At 30.7% G+C, this 24,375-nt stretch overlaps 1 protein-coding gene across 1 annotated transcript in view; it reads right to left on the minus strand.

Annotated features, from left to right (window-relative positions):
• The window catches only part of LOC119614473 (mediator of RNA polymerase II transcription subunit 13-like), a gene marked incomplete at its 5' end in the record, with an annotated part of 32,249 nt that extends 8,227 nt beyond the window's left edge, over positions 1–24,022 (minus strand). Inside the window, 8 exon segments of the mRNA XM_037970596.1 lie at positions 739–1,060; positions 1,102–1,441; positions 1,531–1,735; positions 7,151–7,928; positions 8,002–8,510; positions 9,292–9,375; positions 9,452–9,545; positions 23,713–24,022. Coding sequence (XP_037826524.1) covers positions 739–1,060; positions 1,102–1,441; positions 1,531–1,735; positions 7,151–7,928; positions 8,002–8,510; positions 9,292–9,375; positions 9,452–9,545; positions 23,713–24,022 — 2,642 coding nt within the window.
• Between the last annotated feature and the right edge of the window lie 353 nt (positions 24,023–24,375).

Raw genomic sequence — 24,375 nt, forward strand, 5'->3', positions numbered from 1 at the left:
TTCTAGTTCAGTTCTAGTTCAGTTCTAGTTCAGTTCTCAGTTCAGTTCTAGTTCAGTTCTAGTTCTAGTTCAGTCTAGTTCAGTTCTAGTTCAGTTCAGTTCAGTTCAGTTCAGTTCTAGTTCAGTTCTAGTTCAGTTCTAGTTCAGTTCTAGTTCAGTTCTAGTTCAGTCTAGTCAGTTCTAGTTCAGTTCTAGTTCAGTTCTAGTTCAGTTCTAGTTCAGTTCTAGTTCAGTTCTAGTTCAGTTCTAGTTCAGTTCTAGTTCAGTTCGTTAGTTCTAGTTCAGTTCTAGTTCAGTTCTAGTTCAGTTCTAGTTCAGTTCTAGTTCAGTTCTAGTTCAGTTCTAGTTCAGTTCTAGTTCAGTTCTAGTTCAGTTCTAGTTCAGTTCTAGTTCAGTTCTAGTTCAGTTCTAGTTCAGTTCTAGTTCAGTTCTAGTTCAGTTCTAGTCAGTTCTAGTTCAGTTCTAGTTCAGTTCTAGTTAGTTCTAGTTAAGTTCTAGTTTTAGTTAAGTTCCAGTTCTATCACAATTCAAGTTAATCATAATTTCAATTAAACTGTTGATTTAATTTAAATACAAACTTATTTCTCTTCAATTGTATGTAAGCTGTTTAATTTAAATCAATAACATTAATCTAAGAACCCAAGATGATATTAACTAAATGCTCCATAGAAAATATCCCTTTAAAAGTTCTATATACTTTATTTTACGTTCGAAAAAAAAAAAAAATTAAAAACTTACCAAGCATCTTGTACACTAAAATCATAGAGTACATCTAACTTGAGGCAATCTTCATTAGCAACCGTATCAATATCTTTAACATTGATTTTTGGCGGTTTATATAAATTCAAAAAATTTTGCATTGCATTTGTGGCTGAAGATAGTGGGGATTCATTTCTATTCACGTTATTATTGGGTAAAACCGAACTGTTCATGATGCAGTTGGGATTACTGATATTGTTGTTGTTGGCTGTAGACTCTAGTTTAATATCAATTGAATTGTTAATTGGGCAATTGCTGCTAGTGGTATTTCCTGACATATGCATATTAGGCATTGTTAAGGGTTGTAGTTAAAGATGCAGGTTGTAAATCAAATTTCTTAACAGATATGGAACCACACTGCTGCTGTTGTTGTTGTTGCTTGCTGCTGTTGTTGTTGAGGAGTAGGTGTACAACGACCAACACTTGAGGGAGGAGGCACACTGCCGGGACCAATATTACCGCCAACACCACCGCCAATAGTATTATGCATTCCTTCCACTGATGGAGGAGGCTCTACACTTGGCGTAGGATGAACGTAAGGTGACGCTGTTATACTTTTATTATCATGTTGATCTGTGGGAGTAGGAGCTGGAGTATTTTTATCCAATAAATGATCTATTGGTGTGGGAGGTTGTTGCAAATTCGATACTGATGTGGGAGCACGTGGACTCATTGATAAAAGCTGTAAAGAGAAATAAATAATAAACATTTTTTTTATTATGAAATTATCTATTTCGTAGAAAATGAAAAAAAAATAATATCTACACTTACTTGATCGGCTGGTGGTACTGATGTTGGCTGAGATAATGCTGAATTTGGATGGGGTGATGCAGCGGGTGTACCTGGTGAACCCACTGATGGTATTGGCATACAATCAATTAATGAATTGCGGGAATAACTTGAGATACCACCTTGTAATGGTGTACCATGACCAGGTGTTTGCCCAGAAGACGGTGTTTGTGATGAAGTCAATGACCTGTAAATTATATTAATTATTTGTATTTTTTAATATTTAGTTTTCAATATTTGGAAAATATTTTTATTTATTTTACATTTATAAATTTTTCATAAATTTAGTTAAACATTTTTAATTTTCTTACTAAATAATAATAATTAAAATGCTCTAACTACCAAAATGAACAATACTTTTTTTTACAATTTACCGCATCCATTATAAAAATTAAAAAAAAAGCATACAAAAAGAAAATTACATAGATATCTATATAAAATAGATATAAATCATGCATTAGTGCCATAACCGTTTTAGTAAATTCTAAAAACAATGAACATTTTTAGCTTGTTTTAAGACCTTTACTTTTTTACAGTTTTCAATTAGGATAATGTTTTAATTTGATTTCTTTAAGCTGTTTATTAATTTTAATAAATAGATAATTTAATAATGTTCAATTTAAGAAATTTGTTGATTAAACCATGGCATCCATCAAGTCCAAGTTAGAAGGAAATTTTTTGTGTTTAAGAAAAAAATTATAACCTATTTTATACAGTATTGTTCGAAACCAAACAAACTAGTTCTAGTAGTTATTATTTCCTTTCAATTGATAAGTTATAATGTTTACATTATCTTTTTTCATTTGTTAGTTAAGATCTAGTTCAGTTCTAGTTCAAGTTCAGTTTCTAGTTCAGTTCTGTTCATTTCTAGTTCATTCTTAAGTTCAGTTCTAGTTCAGTTCTAGTTCAGTTCTAGTTCAGTTCTAGTTCAGTTCTAGTTCAGGTCTAATTCGTTCTAGGTCAGTTCTAGTTCAGTTTCTAGTTCAGTTCTAGTTCAGTTCTAGTTCAGTTCTAGTTTCAGTTCGAGTTCAGTTCTAGTTCAGTTCTAGTTCAGTTCTAGTTCAGTCGTTCAGTTCTAGTCAGTTCTAGTCTTCTAGTTCAGTTCTAGTCAGTTCTAGTTCAGTTTCTACGTTCAGTTCTAGTTCAGTTCTAGTTCAGTTCTAGTTCAGTTTCTAGTTCAGTTCTAGTTCAGTTCTAGTTCAGATTCCGTTAAGTTCTAGTTCAGTTCTAGTCAGTTCTAGTTCAGTTCTAGTTCAGTTCTAGTTCAGTTCTAGTTCAGTTTCTAGTTCAGTTCTAGTTCAGTTCTAGTTCAGTTCTAGTTCAGTTCTAGTTCAGTTCTAGTTCAGTTCTAGTTCAGTTCTAGTTCAGTTCTAGTTCAGTTCTAGTTCAGTTCTAGTTCAGTTCTAGTTCAGTTCTAGTTCAGTTCTAGTTCAGTTCTAGTTCAGTTCTAGTTCATTCTTAGTTCAGTTCTAGTTCAGTTCTAGTTCAGTTATATAGGTTTCACAATGGACTTTCATACTGTTAAAGAATATGTAATTTGGTAAATTATGAACAGGATAGAAATTCGTCTCTCCAATTCATATTCACATTAGTTTCAATAATCTATGAATTCTGTAGTTTCCTATTTTATTTAATTCTTCAAAATTACCAAATTTTTAAAAATTGTTTATAATATTGCTAAAAAGTATTTAAACTTAACTGAGCCAAAAAAGCATGCAAACAATACTATGTTCCTTTAATGCAATTTGTTAACCATATACCGTTAAATATTTAAAATAAATATAAATGTACAATATAGGAAAGCCTTAAAAGCTTAAAATCAAAGTTAAAATTTAACAAATGTTTATAAAACATTTAATAAATTTAAAATTTGATTCTTATAAAGCTATTTAATATTAAATATAAATATTTTTGCTTAACAGTCCAAAGAATTTATGATTATTTGTCATTCTAGTACTTTTTTACATTTATAAACTATACACTAAGAAACTTCCAATCCCATACCAATGATAATAAAACTAAGAGCAAATACCAATATTCCATCTAATATTGAGAGAAAGATGTTTATACAATAGAAAAAGTAAAGAAGAATCTGAATAATCTACAATTTTTTTTTATATGTAAACGATTCAACGATCAATAATGTTTAGCTTTTTTGGTGTAGTGGTGGTGAGATTATTATAATGTTTTATACTAGTTTTTATTTGCTGTTTGGCGATAACTGGCGATATATTGTTGTGAATATAATTTGTTGTAATGACTTTTTTGTGGTGGAATTATACACATGTTGTTGATGTTTTCAAGACCCATTAACTCAGTTTAGTAAATAAATTTAAATTTACATGATTGCAGCAACCATTTTACATTTTATAAATTATACAATCAAAGGTGAAATTAGTTGAACTGAAAAAATGTATTTAAGGAGAGCGGGGGTTTGTTTTAATATACAATATGGTGAAAAAAGTACACAGCGAATTGATTGATTGAATGATATTTCAATTGACTGACTGATGCGACTGATTTGATTTGATCAGAACACATGTCGAGAAATATCTATATAGTAGAGAAGTTTAAATAAGACAACACAAACCTTTGTTTTGGTATAGTGTCTGAAGAGCAAGAAGAACTTTGATAAAATGATGCTGTATAACAAGCGGCAGGATTATTGGATTTATTTGAAGAAATGGTCGTGCTGTTGGTGGTTGCAGTAGTATTATTACTGGTAGTGAATTGAGAGGAGAAAGAATTCTTAGAATTTGTACTACTATTATTATTATTTTGGCTGGTGCTTGTTGTTATTATAGATGTATTTGAAAAGCGAATAGAAGTGCTGCATTGTTGCTGTTGTGACCCGTCAATATTGTCTACAACATCGCAGCTATCATGAACAGTAATATCCAAATGTCGTTTATGAAATGGTATTCTTTGTATACGTAATGAGTTGGTTTTCATGTTATCGCCCTGCTGTTGTTGGCTTAAGGGTGTAGAAGGTCTTGTATGATGACTAACGGCTCCTGCAGAATTACTACCACTGAATTGGTGTTGTTGTTGTGTATGATTGAGATGCAGAGTAGACGAACCAAATGTATGAGTTTTATTTAAAGCCATTGCCATGGAACTACTGCCTAAACGCATAGCTACCGCCGCTGCCATAGAAGACGTTGAAGAAGGACTCAAACACGACAAGCCAACGCTAGTTGTTGGTGTGACACCCATATTACCACTTGCGGCAATGTTTACCGATGTTGAGGAGGACGCAGTAACTGCTGTTGTTAATGTTGATTTTGAGCTAAATTGAAAACTAAAAATTGTTTTGTATTTGTTTTCATTGTTTTGTTGTTGATTTTTTTTTTTTAACACCAAAGAATTTAATATACATTTTATTTCTTGTTTCTATTACATAATTTTATAAAAATTATTTTTTGGTTTAAGTATTTTAACACAACTTAAAAAAAAAAAAACATATGGTGAGTTAAATAATTTAGCATCTAAAGCATTTAGAGCATTTTAATTTATATGACAACTGTTCGGTTTTTAAGTATTTAAACTACTGAATAAAATTTTAACAAAAAGACAACTGTGACATGCATTTAGAATTTTAACTAAAAACAAACATAGAATCAGCTTTATTTGAACTTGTTTGTATGTTTTTGCATGCCTTAAACAAAAATGTGAATAAGTGTATTCATATTATCAATTAAATTAACACTGAAGGAAAGCTACAGATTTGCAAAAAAAAAATAGACGAAAAAATAGATATTGAGACTTAAATATTTGGGTGAAAATAAACTTAACCACATATGGTTATTACAATACTTTTTTTCATTTACACCTCCCAGCATACTTCATTGCTTTAGGAAAACTATGAACGGAATTTTAAAAATAGGAACATACTGGTTTCTATTATCTACTTCAAAACTTTTAATATTGTACTTAAGTTCTAGTTCAATTCTAGTTCAGTTCTAGTTCAGTTCTAGTTCAGTTCTAGTTCAGTTCTAGTTCAGTTCTAGTTCTAGTTCTAGTTCAGTTCTAGTTCAGTTCTAGTTCAGTTCTAGTTCAGTTCTAGTTCAGTTCTAGTTCAGTTCTAGTTCAGTTCTAGTTCAGTTCTAGTTCAGTTCTAGTTCAGTTCTAGTTCAGTTCTAGTTCAGTTCTAGTTCAGTTCTAGTTCAGTTCTAGTTCAGTTCTAGTTCAGTTCTAGTTCAGTTCTAGTTCAGTTCTAGTTCAGTTCTAGTTCAGTTCTAGTTCAGTTCTAGTTCAGTTCTAGTTCAGTTCTAGTTCAGTTCTAGTTCAGTTCTAGTTCAGTTCTAGTTCAGTTCTAGTTCAGTTCTAGTTCAGTTCTAGTTCAGTTCTAGTTCAGTTCTAGTTCAGTTCTAGTTCAGTTCTAGTTCAGTTCTAGTTCAGTTCTAGTTCAGTTCTAGTTCAGTTCTAGTTCAGTTCTAGTTCAGTTCTAGTTCAGTTCTAGTTCAGTTCTAGTTCAGTTCTAGTTCAGTTCTAGTTCAGTTCTAGTTCAGTTCTAGTTCAGTTCTAGTTCAGTTCTAGTTCAGTTCTAGTTCAGTTCTAGTTCAGTTCAGTTCTAGTTCAGTTCTAGTTCAGTTCTAGTTCAGTTCTAGTTCAGTTCAGTTCTAGTTCAGTTCTAGTTCAGTTCAGTTCAGTTCTTTGTTCAGTTCTAGTTCAGTTCTAGTTCAGTTCAGTTTCAGTTCTAATTCAGTTCGAATTCAGTTCTAATTCAGTTCTATTTCATTTCTAATTCAGTTCTAATTCAGTTCTAGTTCAGTTCTAGTTCAGTTCTAGTTCAGTTCTAGTTCAGTTCTAGTTCAGTTCTAGTTCAGTTCTAGTTCAGTTCTAGTTCAGTTCTAGTTCAGTTCTAGTTCAGTTCTAGTTCAGTTCTAGTTCAGTTCTAGTTCAGTTCTAGTTCAGTTCTAGTTCAGTTCTAGTTCAGTTCTAGTTCAGTTCTAGTTCAGTTCTAGTTCAGTTCTAGTTCAGTTCTAGTTCAGTTCTAGTTCAGTTCTAGTTCAGTTCTAGTTCAGTTCTAGTTCAGTTCTAGTTCAGTTCTAGTTCAGTTCTAGTTCAGTTCTAGTTCAGTTCTAGTTCAGTTCTAGTTCAGTTCTAGTTCAGTTCTAGTTCAGTTCTAGTTCATTCAGTTCAGTTTCTAGTTCAGTTCTAGTCAGTCTAGTTCAGTTTCTAGTTCCGTTCAGTCAGTTCTAATCAGGTTCTAATTCAGTTCTAATTAGTTCTATCAGTTCTATTCAGTTCTAATTCAGTCGTTGAAGTTCCGTCTACTAGTTCCAGTTCAGTTAAGAGTTAATTAAGTTTTAGTTATTGTAGACTGTAGACTAGACTACTGCCTACTTTTCAATTGAAGTTCAGTTCTACTTCAGTTCCTGTTCAGTTAGAATTCATTTATAGTTCAGTATTGTAGGCTAAAATCTAATTATTAGAAAACATTCAAATTTGAACAAAAAAGTGTCTCAAGTATTAATGTTTCGACTAAACACAACTTCTATTGCAGAAATCTTTAAACAAAACGTCTTTACAGATATTTTTTTTTTAATTAAAAAGGAAATAAAAAGTAAATTATTAAAAACAATGAAATTTTACTTACTTTGTGCATATACATGGAGCTTTTTGTGTAGGATCCACAAAACCCCATATCTGTTGATGTTGTTGCTTTTGAGATAAAGTTGTAGTATTTGGTTTAATGTCAACACTATTTGAAACATTATCCGTTTGATCCATTCCTTCGCTTGACGTAGCATTATCATTATTATTACTATTAATGCCCGAAGATGACATTGACGTCGTAGTTGTTGCGGCTGATGTTGTTGACGTATTGGAGGAAGTTGTGTTAGAGGTGGATGAGTTGTTGGTGTTAGCGGATAATGAAGTTGAAGAGGAGGAGGTGGACAGAATTGTGCCATTTAAACTATGTTGGACATGCAAAACATTTGTGACGCAATCTTGCCAAGCTCTTTCAGGCATTTCACATGCTGCCTGTGGCGGGGCATGAATATTTGTCGTATTGCAGGTGAAATTACGTGTTTGTGTATCATAATACGGTTGAACTTTACTGCGATCTATTTTTAAACGTTCAACCATATGAGCTAAAGATGACTTTGTTCCATTTATGGTTGGTAGTTTATTATTGGAAAAATTTTCCATTAGAGGTTTTCTAGAGTCATTGTAATTGTGGTTATTGTGGGTGCTAACACCACCACCAGACGTTGTTTGATTAGCTGATGAAAGTGCTGCCAAAGCAGCAGCTTCCGCTGATGAAGACGTTCCGAGAGGACACTTCTGAGAGGCAGCTGCTTCCATTTCTTCCATATCATCCAAATCAGTGACTAGTACATAAATTGACGGATGATACATTTTATGACCGCCTAAATTGAAAACAAAATTATATTTTATTAAATTGATTTTAAGAAAAAAAGATTAAAAATTAAAAGAACATACCAGCTATAACTTCTACAACTGGTGGCACATCACTGTTCTCTTTATTGCACAATGGGAAAAATGAAGCCCAGTCATCAAGTATTTTCTCAGCCATTGGATCATTTGTTTTATAACTGTTGCCCGTTAGAGTGGCTGCCATACCAAATGGTGCCAATATTACTTTACGAGGTTTTGGATTAACGCTATTGCTGTTGTTGTTATTGTTGCTGCTGCTATTGTTGTTACTATTATTGTTGCTGGTATTATTATTATTATTGTTATTATTAGATGATGCATTTTCATTTTTAATACCCTCGGCTGCATGAGCAGCTGCAGCATTGGGTGAATTTGGTGATGTTTGTTGTTCAGGTGAATTTGCATTTGAGGCCGCGGCTGCAAATGCAGCGGCAGCTTCAGTTAAATGTTCTTTGGTTAATGGACGCACTGCTGGATGTTCTCTCAAATCAATAGATGCACATACAGTATCTCCATGTACAAAGAATGTAAATGAGAATGATAAATGTTGAGAGCTGCAAAAAGTAATAAAACAAATAGAAAATAAATTTAAAATTGTTATTTTTTAATTTTTTATACATAAATTAATAAATTTACATACAAATAAGTATTGTTTCAAGCAAACGATGAATAAATTTAAAACTTCATAATTTACTCACAGAGACCTTGTTGTTTAATCTAGGATTTATTATTTAAACTCAGTTTATTTATATTTTAATAATTGAGTTGATTTTCAAATAAAAATCCATTTATTTCAATTATAAAACTAATGAATTCTTTCTTTTCTTTTTAGTTGAACAGAATTTGTTACAAGTTGAACGATGAATAAATTTATAACTTCACAATATATTCACAGAGAACCTGTTGTTTAATCTAGGATTTATTATTTAAACTCAGATTATTTATATTTTAATAATTGAGTTGATTCACACACATAAAATCCACTTTTGGAAATTATAAAACTAACTGATTGAAACTGTTACAAGTTGAACGATGAATAAATTTATAACTTCACAATTTATTCACAGAGAACTTGTAGTTTAATCTAGGATTAATTATTTATACTCAGTTAATTTAATAAACTTTTATAACTGAATTGATTTGAATTGATGAAGATCATAATCCTATAATTTGTAGATTAGGCTCTCAACTTAAGTCAAGGCTGGACTATAGACTGGACAATAGACTAAATTACAATAAAGTCATGGTAAAATTTATGTCATTTTTTAATCCTTTCACAAACTTAGATAGACATTCTATTCAAATTCTCTTATTTTCTATTAAATAACTACTAACCTTCTTCCAAATATTCGTTCATTTGAAGTACAGGGTTGAACAAACCATTTGCCAAAACGTACAATATCTTTTGTAAGCACAAATCTGTAAGAATATTGAAATCATATTTTTGAAATAGATATTTTCAATTATAGGTATTTTGTTTTTTTGCATATTGTACCTTTCGATAAGATTATGAAGTGCCTTAAAAAGTAATGAACGACATTCATAAGTTAGACCACGTTCCCATGTGCCATTCCACATCATTTGATTGCCTGAAAAAATAGAAAATAATGGTTTGTTAAAGAAACTGTAATGATGTTTATATATAATTACATAGGTATGTTATTTATAAATTTATTGCCCAGATGTATGTGCATTGTACATACAAACTTCAAAATTCAGATGGCCAGTTGTACATACTTTTACATTTAGGGCCAATCTTTAGGTGAAAGATTAGCGATTAAATGTTTTTGAGTACTCAATTAGTTAATTTTGTTTGCAAGTTTAAGCGCCCAATGGAGGTGCACGAAATGCAAAAGTGTAAACAGCTGATGCAAAAAAATTAATAAAATTTTTATAAATATAAACATTAAAATCTTCTATTTATTGATTAGTATAAATTATGGACACTTCAAAATACATTTTTTTGTTTTTAATTTAAGTTTTCATTAATTTTCATATTAAATTTACAATTGTATTCTTCTTTTTTATAAAATATGCATTGTTTTGATAACAAACAGTGAAGTTTTCTGTTGTTTTGTATGGCAACACTGCGAAGTTTAATCTTGTACTCAAAAACATCACAGGGGATTAACATAAGATTAAATTTATTTTTAGATTAACTAATCTGATTATTAATTGGCATTTGATTACCATCTCAAAAACCCGCTCTTAAAGTTGAACTCAAAATTTCATTAAAGTATACCTATTCATAAAGTGACTATTAATACCTACACTTTGTAAGTAATAAACATCTTTTTCTTCTTTGGAATTTCTGTGCTATGACGTGGTGTATTTTCCAAATTAAAAAAAAAAAATATTTTACAAAAATTCCTTAAATCATCTGAGTTATAAACAATCACAAAATACGAATCATGAAATGAAGATAACTATAAAAAGACACTATTTTTTCTCTCACACTCTCTTAAAAACAAATTAATAAATAAATTAATGACGTTAATTGTTAATGTGGGATAAAATTGTGTACTGTTTACACTTAAAAACAACAACAATGAAAAACAAGCGTAAAAATAATGACGTTATAATAAATCAGCAAACATAAAAATAAACTCAAAATTATAATAATAACATTTATTTGCATGTACATACGTATTTTATTTATTCTTTTTAATTTGTTACTGTATTTGAATTCTACCGATTAAATATAAGAGAAAGAGCGACAGAGGGAGAAGTGAAACGTTGTTATTATTTTTGTAAACACTCAAAAACAAAAACAAGTTTTTTTTGTATTCTGGTAACACTGTTCGAGAGAGTTCATTTGGCAAAGTAGGTGTTTATTAAAGAAAACAAAAATAATTAATGTTGTTTTTATTACTATTAATGTTTTTGTTTTGAAAAAATATTTATTTAAAAGAAATGTTTAAAAACACACATACACACATTGTATATACCTACATATTTATGAATTTAAGAACAAAAACAATAACTCTAAATAAATGAGAAATGAGTACAATATAGGTACAATGAAGTCAGAAAACGTCATATGAATGGGGAAGTATTAAATGGGGGTAAGAGCAAGAATGTTAACAACTTACTAGTTCAACAAATAACAAAAACAACAAAATATCACTTAGGTACCTACCTATTACTTTTTAATTAATATATAAAAGACAAGAAGATTATGTATAAAACAAAATAATAAAAAATACCCATTAAATAGCAACAAATTAATGTAGGGAGGGGAGAAAAAGCTATCATAACAAAATAAGAAAAATAATAAAAAAAACATGAATGATTTACAACAAGGTCACTCACAACAGAGAGAACGAAAACTAAAAAATGAGGAACAACAACAAATACCAAATATGTGGGGAATTACACAAACAATACATAAAAAAGAGCAAAAAAAGAACTATTAAAACTTAATTAACTGTTTTTCAAAAACTACCGTTAGAAATCTACTTTAAATAATAAACACAATAGGTAGGTATGTATTTGTATTCAAAAGATACAAACAACGAAACATTAAATAAATGTAGGTAAAACGAGAAATGAATAATTATGTATGTATGTATGTGATAAAAGAAATCATAGAAATGTAGATCGAAACAGAAAAATGTTAATTGCCTATAAGAAAATTATGTTAATTAAACGTCTGATTATGAATTTTTGAAATTTTTTTGAACAATTCTCTTTTCAAATATCAAAATATTTATTATCAAAGTTTCCTTTTTGAAATATGTTTGACCACAATTTAAAAAACGAGTTGCTAACTGGATACATTCATAATATGAATATTATTCTCTTCTGTTTTTTCGCATTTTCAAATACTAAAAGACAAAACAATAAAACTGCAAAAAAAAAGTTTATACATATGAACAACCAACAGGGAACAGCTGCACAGCAAGGTAGGTATTTATTGGAAACTCCAAAATCGAAATCAAACCAGCAGCACTATAAAATAACAAAAAAGGGGTTTTCTTCGTTTAAGAAGAAAAAATAACAACTTTGCACAAGCCAAACGAGCAAAGTAATAAATGCAAAAAAGAAAAAATAACGAAAAAATTAATAACATAAGGTAAACACAATATACACCACCAGCAGACCAGTCATACAAAAACAAAAAAATGTAACACACAAAACAAAATAAAAATATAAATCAAAAGCAAAAACAAAACTCAATGCAATGCGCAATGAAAGCCGACAGCAACAAACACACTCTCATCCCAAAGAGAAAGAGCAACAGCGTCAGAGAAAACACTGCAAACCAATAATAATAACAAACATATTATACAAAACAGTCATACCAGATTTTGCTGCAATTTTTTAACCAAAAAATTTTGTTTGAATCGAACTTTAAATATCAATTGGTTAATAATGATTACTGCATAAGTTGTCATAACATAAAAGAATAGAACTCTGTATTAGGGTTCTATAGTTGAAACGAAAAGTCGACTTTTCGACTTTTTGCATTTAGTTAAAAGTCGACTTTTCGACCTTTCGACTTTTTCCATTTTATGAAAAGTCGATTCTTCGACTTTTCGACCTTTTTCATTTATTTAAAAGTCGACTTTTAGACTTTTCGACTTTTAGTATTTTATAAATGGTCGACTTTTCGACTTTTTCCGGCTTTTCGACTTTTTCCGACTTTTCGACTTTTTTCGACTTTTCGACTTTTTTGCGACTTTTTGATTTTTTACGACTTTTTGACTATTTTCGACTGTTTTTTTTACTTTTTTCGAGTTTTTCCGACTATTTTAGAGTTTTTGACCTCTTTTCCACTTTTTTAAAACTTTCGACTCTTTTCGACTTTTCGACTTTTATCGACTTTTCGACTTTTTTCGACTTATCGACTTTTTTCGACTTTTCAACTTTTTTCGACTTTTTAACTTTTTTCGACTTTTCGACTTTCCGATTTTTTGACTTTTCGACTTTTATTTACAAAGTCGATTTTTCGACTTTTTTCATAGACGATAGTCGAGTTATCGACTTTTTTGGAAAATAGTCGACTTCGACTTTTTTCGACAAAAAGTCGATTGTTCGATTATTCGAAAGTCGATTTATAGAACCCTACTCTGTATGTATGTATATCAGGCATGGAAAATTTAAATTTTGAAATAGTACTAACTTGTATATGAAAAATAAACTATAGACTATACTATACATTGGACTAGAGACAAGACTATAGATTGGACTATAGAATAAACTATAGGATCCTCGGACCCATAGTGTTCCGTAACGACATTTTTCGTTATTTTTTCTAAATATTACAAAAATATTGAAAATATCTAAAAAATTTTCATAAATATTAAACACTTTTTTTCTTCAATTATACCAGATTTTTTCGTGACTTTTTGGATTTCTTTTTTTTAGGTTTTTTAACAGGACGAAGCAAAAAAGTATAAGTAAAGTATTATGTGATTTATAATTTTTATTTCCTATTAAGGAGTGAGATCGAAAAATTCTTAACACACGTTTTTCATTACATTTTTCAACCAAAGTATTATTTGATTTTTTTTTTTGATCAAGTTACCTTTGAAAAACATGTCAGTTATTATGTGTAATGTCAATTATATTAATTTTTTTGTTAATCTGATTAAAATGAGTGACCAGAAAAAAGTGCGTATTGAAATTATTAAATATTTTCAACTAAACCCAACTTGGTCTTACAAAAAGTTGGCCAAGCATACAAAGGTCTGCCGTCAAACTGTTTCCAATGTTATTAAACAGTACCGGGAGAACTTGTCAGTTGATAGAAAACCTGGTTCAGGTAGAAGGAATGGTCCACATGATGTTTCTAAAGCCAAAAAAATAGAACGCATTTTCAAAAGAGCTCCCAACACATCCGGTAGCAAAGCAGCCCGGTTAGCTCAGTGCTCGGACTATTTGGTACGAAAAGTTAAAGCTAATGCAGGTTTAAAAACATACAAGGCTCAAAAAGTTCCTGACAGGAACGCTGCTAAAAATTTAGAGGCCAAAAACAGAGCACAGAAATTGAAGTCAAGTTTTATAAAAAAATATTCTTGCTGCATAATGGATGACGAAACGTATGTTCTGGCAGATTTTTCGCAACTTCCAGGTCAAAAGTTTTATGTTGCTGATGCTCGAGGGAATGTTGAAGAAAAGTTTAGGACCCAAAAGCAGACAAAATTTCCCAGAAAGTTCTTGGTATGGCAAGCAATATGCAGTTGCGGCAAAAGAAGCCAATCATTTGTTACAACGGGCTCTATAAATACCGAAATTTACATCAAGGAATGTTTACAAAAAAGGCTGCTTCCATTCATAAGACTTCATAATGTGTCCACTTATTTTTGGCCTGACTTGGCATCCTGTCACTATGGTAAACAAGCCCTTGAGTGGTACAAGAACAATAATGTGGTATTTGTACCAAGAGAGGCAAATCCTCCAAACTGCCCGGAGCTAAGGCCAGTAGAGAGATATTGGGCTCTTGTTAAAAGAGAATTGAAGAGTACAAAAAAGGTGTCCAAAAGTGTGGTAGATTTTAAACGGAGATGGACTACATGTTCGAGCAAAGTGACAGAAAGCACTATAAAAACGTTAATGGAAGGGTTTCCGAAAAGGGTTCAAAATTTCATCACTAGTGATTAAAACTATAAAAATATTTTTTTTTGTAAATTGTAATAATAATTTCAATCAAATAAAAAAAAAAATAAAGCTGTAAGTTTAGTGGTTTCTTTTTTATAAACATATATGTATGTTAAGAATTTTTCGATCTCACTCCTTATGTACTGAAATAAAAATTTGTATTTCAGACTGATAATGCTCTGCTGTACAAAATAAGGAATACTGTTACCACGGAATATAAAGTTAGGCCACAATTCCTAATTCAATGATAAACTTATCGCAGATTTAAGTTTGTCAAATTGTAAGCAAAAGCGTTCCCGTTTGAAAGAACTAAAATAATATACATAAATATTTCCGAACAGAGATTAAAGTGATCATTAAAGTTATATTTTATGCGTATAACGCACTCTGCAACAACATCGAAGAAATCAGGTGAAATATTTATTGGCGATAGGGGTGATTAAATATTCTCAATGTATGGATATATTTTACAGATTTTATGGACCAGAATAATTTTTGGAGATTTCTTAAATTTCTCATAGGGTTTGCGAAGTAAAATACAGAGGGAACCCCCGGACTAGACTATAAACTAGACTACATATATCAAATGTTAGAAAAAGTACCAAAATGTCGAGGGGGTACCGCGGTATCTTCGATATCAAAAAGTACTAAAGCATTAAATTTTCTATGCCTTATCTTTATATTCATTGCTGCTATCCTATGGTAGGGAGGAGCAATCTGGGATAAATCTTAAGACAATTTTAAACTGCGTAAATCGAACCGGTTGGTTTAACTCTGGAACTAATGAGTGATACTACAAAAGGACTCATACAACAACTTACGCGATACACCAATTAGATGGACGTTAATTTTGTACATAAAAGTCGAAATATGCAGAAAATGCAAGCAACCGTTATCACTATGATATTGTTACCGCTAAAAACCTTTTCAGAACTACTTTTGTTAACCTTTAAACCAAGGTACTTTCTGTCAAAAATGTCGGTAAATCGATTACCTTTTCAAATCTATTAACTTTATCGTTAAAATATCGATACCGAAATAAGCCAAAATACCGATTACCGTTAGACAACGTAACTGAAATATGATAAAATAGTAGTGTGCTAAAGAACCCTTTTTAAAACAATACCTTTAACGAAATAAGCTGAAAGACCAATAATACAATGAAAACGTTACTGAAATGAGCTAAATTATCGATACCACTAAAATATCGAAATAAGTTTAAAACCCGGCCTATCTTTTCACCGATTCAACATGGTTTGCAACCTTGGGAAAAAGTCGAAAAGCTGAAAAAGTTGAAAAGTTGCAAAAAGTTGACTTTTCGAAGTTTTGTCAATTTCGCATCAAACTTAAATATTTAAATCTATTTTTTTTTTTTCAAAATTTCCCCTTTACCCACTAAAAGTTTTCACATTAGCAACCCTGCTGAATACATAACGAATAGGGTTCTATAGTTGAAACGAAAAGTCGACTATTCGACTTTTCGACTTTTTTCGACTTTTTCCGACTTTTCGATTTTTTCGACTTTTTGACTATTTTCGACTTCTTTCTACTTTTTTCCGACTATTTTTTGACTTTTTTCGAGTTTTTCCGACTACATATTTTAGAGTTTTTGACTTTTTTTCCACTTTTTTAAAATTTTTGACTATTTTTGACTTGTCTTGACTACTATTTTCGATTTTTCGACTTTTTCCGACGTTTTTTCGACTTTTTCCGACTTTTCGACTTTTTTCGACTTCTCGACTTTTTTCGACTTTTTTCGACTTTATTCGACTTTTTTCGACTTTATTCGACTTTTCCGACTTATCGCCTTTTTTCCACTTATCGACTTTTTTCGACTTTTATTCACAAAGTCGACTTTTCGACTTTTTTCACAGACGATAGTCGAGTTATCGACTTTTTTGGAACAAAATAGTCGACTTCGACTTTTCGACTTTTTTCGACAAAAAGTCGATTGTTCGATTATTCGAAAGTCGATTTATAGAACCCTAATAACGAATCACAGAAAACAATAACAATAAAACACGTACTAATCAAACTTACACCTTCAAACAATGCATTACAACCAAAGACGAACCAAAACTACGAAAATAACAAAAAATGATACAACATTAAACTATGTGAGACATTTTTAAAATGTTAATGATAACGGTGCTGATAGTGATGGTGATTTCCCCCCCCATATACACGCATACATTCAACATCTTTTTCAACTTTTTCGCTAAAACACTCGTTTTGTTATTCTCCTTTTCGTATATTTTTTTTTTTATTTATTTCTTATAAATTGAGTATACATTTTTACTGTTGCTTTTTTTAGCAGCAGAGTTTCCTCATCAAACGTTAAATATAAAAAATAAACAAAAACAAAACAGCAATAACAATAAAAATAACAACACAAGCAGAGCAGCAGTATTTTTTTATTATTGAATTATCGTATTTTTTGTAGCACGTGTGGTCGTGCACATGTTGCTGTAAATATCATACATAGAAACACAGGGGGAATGAATGCAAACAAAAACTGAGCAAAAGAGTGAAAATAATCAAACATACCCCAGAGAGAAATGAACACAATTAACAGAGAACAATTTAGTTAAGGTCATGCGCGTATGTTTGTTTGTGTGTGCAAGAGAACTTGTTCGTTATTTTTAATCTCACTCAGAAAATAGTGGGGCATTACTCATATTCTTGTTTTCTTTTGGTAAAAACAATAACAACAACAACAATAATATAAAAAATTGCAAAGGTTTTATTTTCATTTATTTTGAGTGTGTTGATGATGATTTTTTGTATTTTTCTTTTTTTATTATTATGTATTTGTTTCATATTCCATTCGTATATAGTTGTTTTTGTATGTGATAAAAAATGTGTACAAAGTAGATATAATAGAAAAGATATGTTTTTATAAAAAAAATGTATTAAAGCAATGAATACCAGTGGTTTCTTTTGAATATCAATGCGGTTAATGAACTTAAGGAAAAAAAAAAAACTTTTTCTAAGTGGGAATATATTTTTTTAAACATTTAAAAAATCATTTTCAATTTTTCACAACTAAAGAAAAAAAAACTCTTAAACAAACAAAAAAAAAAAAAAAATCGAAAATTTTTTTATTAAAATTGGCACAAACCATAAAATTTAAACAAATAGGTACCTATGCATATTCACGACGAATACCTAGGTACAAAATCTTTTTAGTTACCATCTCAAAACAATGAATGAAGAATCCAAATTTAATATTACAAAAAATGGTGTCATCTAAAGACAGCGGAAAAAAAACACAATTCAGTTCAAATTATGTTAAAAAATTTAAAAGAAAAAAAAAAATTAAAAAATATGTAAAAGAGAGTTTACTTACATTTAAAATTCTCTTCTCTCTTTATAATGTTTTCCTCTATCTAACTCTTTTCTGAATGAGAGAGAAATAAACCACATATTTCCTAATATAGTTTTAAGAAATTTTCGCACAAAGTTATAACAAATAAACAAAAATGAAAACAAAACAAAAGAAAATAATGACAGCTGTGTTTTTGTTGCGCAGATGATGATGACTGCTGCAGTGATGCCAAATAATTACGTTTCTTTTATAAAAATCGTAAAGCAAATTATAGTCCCTACTATAAACCTATATGTATATAATCTTGACTATATGTATACCAGACAACAGTCTTGAATGTAGTTTTGACTATGGACCAGTTTATAGTCTTGGCTATAGACCAGACTTGACTGTAAAACTATAGTCTTGACTATAGACCAGACTATAGTCGTGACTATAGACTAGACTATATTCTTTAATGTAGACGAAACTATAGTCTTGACTATAGACCAGACTATATTCGTGACTATAGACCAGACTATAGTCGTGACTATTGACCAGACTATAGTTGTGACTATAGACCAGAACTATAGTCGTGACTATAGACCAGACTGTAGTCCCTACTAGTATCTATTATAGACCAGAATATATATCAGACTATAATCTTGACTATAGTCAAGTCTACAGTCTCGAATGTAGTCTTGACTATAGGCCAGACTATAGTCCAGACTATAGTATTGACTATAGACCTGACAATAGTTTTGACTATAAACCAGTCTCTAGTGTCTATTATAGTCTCGATTATAGATCAGACTACACACTACACTATAGAACAGACTGTAGTCTCGACTATAGACTATATTATCTACTATAGACCAGACTATAATCTCGATTATAGACTAGTCCTCGTCATCCCTTTTCTACGTGATCTGATGATTTATCATCTAAGACTGGAAACTATATGTTTTCGTATTTCTTACATTCAAATAGTTGACCACACTTAACGTTAGGTGTTTCTCTCAGACTGAGGTCTTCGTTTTTTTATAAGTAACATCTCAAACAACAACAACAATCATTATAATGATTATGTTGAAACAACAATTGCGATTAAAACGCACACGCAACTTAATGGCCATGTTGCCACTTTTCTTCAGCATTTTTTATAATACAATTATTATTGTTTTAATATAATATTTTGTAAATTTTAGCTTAATTGAATGAATAAATTAATTCAGACACGAGTTCAAAACAACAGGTTAATTATTATATTTTGTTTATTTCTAATGCAAGACACATACTATCATGTTTAGAATAATGAAATAAAAAAATCGAGATCTAGATATTGTTAATACAGTGAAAATTATTTTATTCATTATTTGTATCTACTTCTTCAAGGAGCTTGGACCTGCAAAATTATTCAAATCTTTAATCAGTGATCTTCTACTCAAAAGTTGTATGCAATTCTTTAATCTTCGCTTCTTGTATTGTTTTTATTATAATTCACTTTATAATTTAAATTAAAGTTGACTGATCTAAAGAAAAAAGTTGGTAATTGTGTTTTAATTTTTATTTTTTTACTTTTCTTATGAATGTCTGCCATTTTAAGTTTAATGTTTAATACAATCTACAACAACATCAGGTAAAAAAAAAAAAACAATGCAAAACAGGTTGAATAACCTCAAAAAAATTATTGTATATACGCTACAGAGAGACGGAACGGGACGAGACCGAACTTGCATACATATTGGCAAAATAAAAAAGCTTCATACTATAATGCGAATAAATATTATTAGCCATCGTATACAATTCATCACACATATGTTTAATGAACAAATATACAACAAACTTTCTGTTGTATTTTGTTGAATATACACTAAGAAAAGTTAATTATTATTTTATAATTTTCAAGGTAATTACAAGTTGTACAAATATGTATACAAAAGTAATTATTTCCAAAATATTACTATATACACTATTGTATACAAATATGTATTTGTTATCTGACATTCAAAAATAAAAATAACCTAATCGGTAAAGAATTGGAAACATTACAATGACAACTTCACACCGTAACGTACCTATTAACACTTGGCGAAAATTTGTCAACATAACAACTATAGCCTATAGACCAGACTATAGCCTCGCCTACAGGCATGGAAAATTCTCTTTTTTTATGTCGGAAAATACCGCGGTACCCCGAGGACATTTTCGTCCTTTTTCTAAATTACTAACTTTTGATAAGTAGTCGACAGACCAGTCTGTAGTGTAGTCTATAATCTAGTCTAGTCTATAGTCTAAACTACAGTGGTGGCCATGAGGTTAGCACATTTGGTATCTGTTAAATATAAAATCAAATATTTCCTATAGTTCTTAATTTTTTTAACAAATTCTTTTTTATGCGTAACACATGTCCTTCGAGGATCACGACACATTACATTTTGTTCCACTACTTTGTTGCATGTAGATTTTTTTCTTTCCAAAGTACATCTACCCCCAAAAAAATCTGGACATAAGTTTAGCACAAAATTAAAAAATCATTAAAAAATTAAAAATAAAACAAAACAACCGGTTATATTTATCTTATTGCACTAAGATTTTATATTTTGTGGAATAGTTGCAGATTTTGATAATATCATTCCTCCTCCTGGACATAATCTTCACCAGAACCCTCTAGAAATTTCAGCCCATAAATTGGCAAAATTCTTGGTGATTTCTGCTTTTATTTGTTGGTCCATATTATGTTATATGTTCTCTATTGAATTGGAATCGAGAAAATATACTGGGCACTGCAAACATGACAATCCCGGTCGCTTCCAAGCAGCTCATCTCAGCACTTTTAGCATATTTACGGTCGATGTCGACCAAAAAAACGCCATCTTTGTCCTCCGATTTTTTTAATAAGTATTTAAGATCCTATTTTGATAGTCATACGGATCCACTTCTGCATCCAACATCAATATAGGACCAACAGCATGCCAAGAAAATGCAATGAATACCATGAAATTTCCCCCCATTGTGATATATGATTTCTCTGGAACACTTTAGCTTTATCTGCATGATTGGAGGATACTAGTTGAAGATTAATAGGATCAAATTTGATGGAAAAATGTAATTATGCTGTACTCCAAACATGCAAGCAACAACCAAAGTGTACATTTAAAACCATAAAACACAATGGGTGAAATATGACGAATTCGGAGGCGTTTTCCGGGCTAGTGGAGGTTCTATACGCAAGGTGGATGCACAAATGGATCAGTATGACTATCAAAATAGACTCTTAAATATTTTAGTAAAAAAATGAGTGGACAAAAGTTCAGTTAAATGGCGTTTTTTGGTCGACAATGACCCAAAATATGTTAAAGTACAGAGAGGAGCTTCTTGGAAGCGAGCGAGATTGACATGTTTGCAGCCCCCAGAATAATTTCTAGATCCCAATCCAATAGGGAACATATTAAACGAAATGGTGCAACAAATAAAACACAAATTCCTAAGAATTTTGCCTATTTATGGGCTGAAAGTTAAAATTTATGTCATGAAATTTCTAGTGGGTTCTGGTGAAGATTATGTCCAGGAGAAGAAATGATATTATCAAAATGTGCAACTATTCTACAAAATATAAAATTTTAAGTGAAATTACATAAAATTATCCAGTTTCTTGCTTTATTTTTAATTTTTTAATGATTTTTTTATTTTGTGCTAAACTTATGTCCAGATTTTTTTTGGGGTAGATGTACTTTGGAAAGAAAGAATCTATCTGCAACAAAGTAGTGGAACAAAATGTAATGTGTCGTGATCCTCGAAGGACATGTGTTACCATAAAAAGAATTGTTAAAAAAGTTAAGAACATAGGAAATATTTTGATTTTATATTTAACAGATACCAAATGTGCTAACCTCATGGCCACCACTGTATAGTCTAAACTATAGACTAGACTATAGACTATGATCATTTTAGTCTATATGCCAGTCTATAGTCTAGTCTATAGTCTAGTCTATAGTCCAGTCCTATAGTCTAGTCTATAGTCTAGTCTATAGTCTAGTCTATCGTCTAGTCTATAGTCTAGTCTATTATCTAGTCTATAGTCTAGTCTATAGTCTAGTCTATAGTCTAGTCTATAGCCTAGTCTATAGTCTAGGCTATAGTCTAGTCTGTAGTCTAGTCTATAGTCTAGTCTATAGTCTAGTCTATAGGTTAGTCTATAGTAGTCTATAGTCTAGTCTATAGTCTAGTCTATAGTCTAGTCTATAGTCTCGTCATAGTCTAGTCTATAGTCTAGTCTATAGTCTAGTCTATAGTCTAGTCTATGCTCTAGTCTATAGTCTAGTCTATAGTCTATAGTCTAGTCTATAGTCTAGTCTATAGTCTAGTCTATAGTCTAGTCTATAGTCTAGTCTATAGTCTAGTCTATAGTCTAGTCTATAGTCTAGTCTATAGTCTAGTCTATAGTCTAGTCTATAGTCTAGTCTATAGTCTAGTCTATAGTCTAGTCTATAGTCTAGTCTATAGTCTAGTCTATAGTCTAGTCTATAGTCTAGTCTATAGTCTAGTCTATAGTCTAGTCTATAGTCTAGTCTATAGTCTAGTCTAGTCTAGTCTATAGTCTAGTCTATAGTCTAGTCTATAGTCTAGTCTATAGTCTAGTCTATAGTCTAGTCTATAGTCTAGTCTATAGTCTAGTCTATAGTCTAGTCTATAGTCTAGTCTATAGTCTAGTCTATAGTCTAGTCTATAGTCTAGTCTATAGTCTAGTCTATAGTCTAGTCTATAGTCTAGTCTATAGTCTAGTCTATAGTCTAGTCTATAGTCTAGTCTATAGTCTAGTCTATAGTCTAGTCTATAGTCTAGTCTATATAGTCTATAGTCTAGTCTAGTCTATAGTCTAGTCTATAGTCTAGTCTATAGTCTAGTCTATAGTCTAGTCTATAGTCTAGTCTATAATTCTGAATTGCAAAAAAAATTACACCTAATACCTATTACTATCTGCCCTTTCATTCATTAATTTTACAATAAAATATTTTTAACCGTAATTATAATAAAAATAGAAATTTTGTATTTATGTATCTAACAAAATACAGATAAAGTTAAATCGAACTAACAACTGGGTTATTTACTTTAAAAACTATATCAAAATATGTATTATTAACCCATCATCCGCATACATACAAATATGTACATTGTACAAGTGTTGTTGGATGTTTGCTTTTGCCAAAAACACCAAAATAAAAACAAACATATAAATAACAACAAACATTATTCTTAAGACCAGCAAAACCATTTACTAGACAAAAACTGATAGAGATAAATGAATTTACTCAATTGAAATTTTTCTCTCAAATTTTAGCAAATTTCTTTGGTAATTCCTTTATGGTTTCGCTCTTCGGTCATGTTCAATCAATAGAGAAATCAAAACAAACTGGCAGAAAAAATACATATTTTTCTTAAACTTTGACAACAACAAATGAAGAAAGAAAAGACAAACAACGTGAATGCATAACAGGAAAAGTTAATTTAAAAGAAATGAAAAAGAATTATAAGAAAACATGACAACAAAGAGAATGAAGCAAGTAGCATGACTCTGTCGAGAAGAAATGTGCTGTTTGTTTGATTGGAGGTGGTGGCAGAAATGGCAAAAACATCGTTCTTCGTCATTGAATATTAAAAAAACTCAAAATACCAAAAGCCGGTGGGTTGTGTACACATATGTATACCTATACACACGCCTATATTATTAAGTTGTATTAAATTCCTCCTCCTTCATGGCCTTGAAATTAAGCGAAATTTTCGCCGCTACCATCGTCTGGCAACTTAATAAACCAAATAATAGATTTATGAAAATTTACACTTACCAGCCACTTTTAATAATTCCGCATCCACCAGATCGGTAAGATCTGGCTCCTCGCCATACCAAAATATCCATAATTCTTTGGCGGCCGCTAGTGATAGAGGTGGATGCACTTTTGAGGTGTTAACATCAAACATTGCACTTGGATCCGAGTTATCTTGTCTGGTAGACTGAACACGTCTCCAAACACATAGAATGTCAGCTTGCATACATCTTGAATAGGAGCGTAAGATAGGATCATCCAGTGGATCACTGGATGCATTTGGTCGCTCATTGTTAACAAATTTGCGCCATTTTATACCGCATAAATCAGTCTAGAATAAAGAGAAGAGAGAAATTATTATTAGTGTTTAAGAAAAGTATTAAAAATATTAATAATTATTTTTTATCTTTACTTGTATGTTTTTTCACATCTTTGATATTCGTTCTTTGTTTGTACAATTTTTGCTCTCTTTTTTAATAAACTCTTCTACATGTCTATTTTCGAATTTACTGTATCTCTCCCTCCAAATCTCACTAACTCTATATCTTTTGTTAATATCAGGCATGGAAAATTCACATTTTTATATCGGTAATTTTTCTAACATATTCACCCCTATCGGCAATCAACATTTCACGTGAAATGTGTTCCTTTTCACATTATTCGTTCACTAACTTTTTGACGTTG

This window comes from Lucilia sericata, unplaced genomic scaffold, assembly GCF_015586225.1.
Source record: "Lucilia sericata isolate MDLA Ls3-8-SP2 unplaced genomic scaffold, ASM1558622v1 Contig002936F_arrow, whole genome shotgun sequence".
NCBI lineage: Eukaryota > Metazoa > Arthropoda > Insecta > Diptera > Calliphoridae > Lucilia > Lucilia sericata.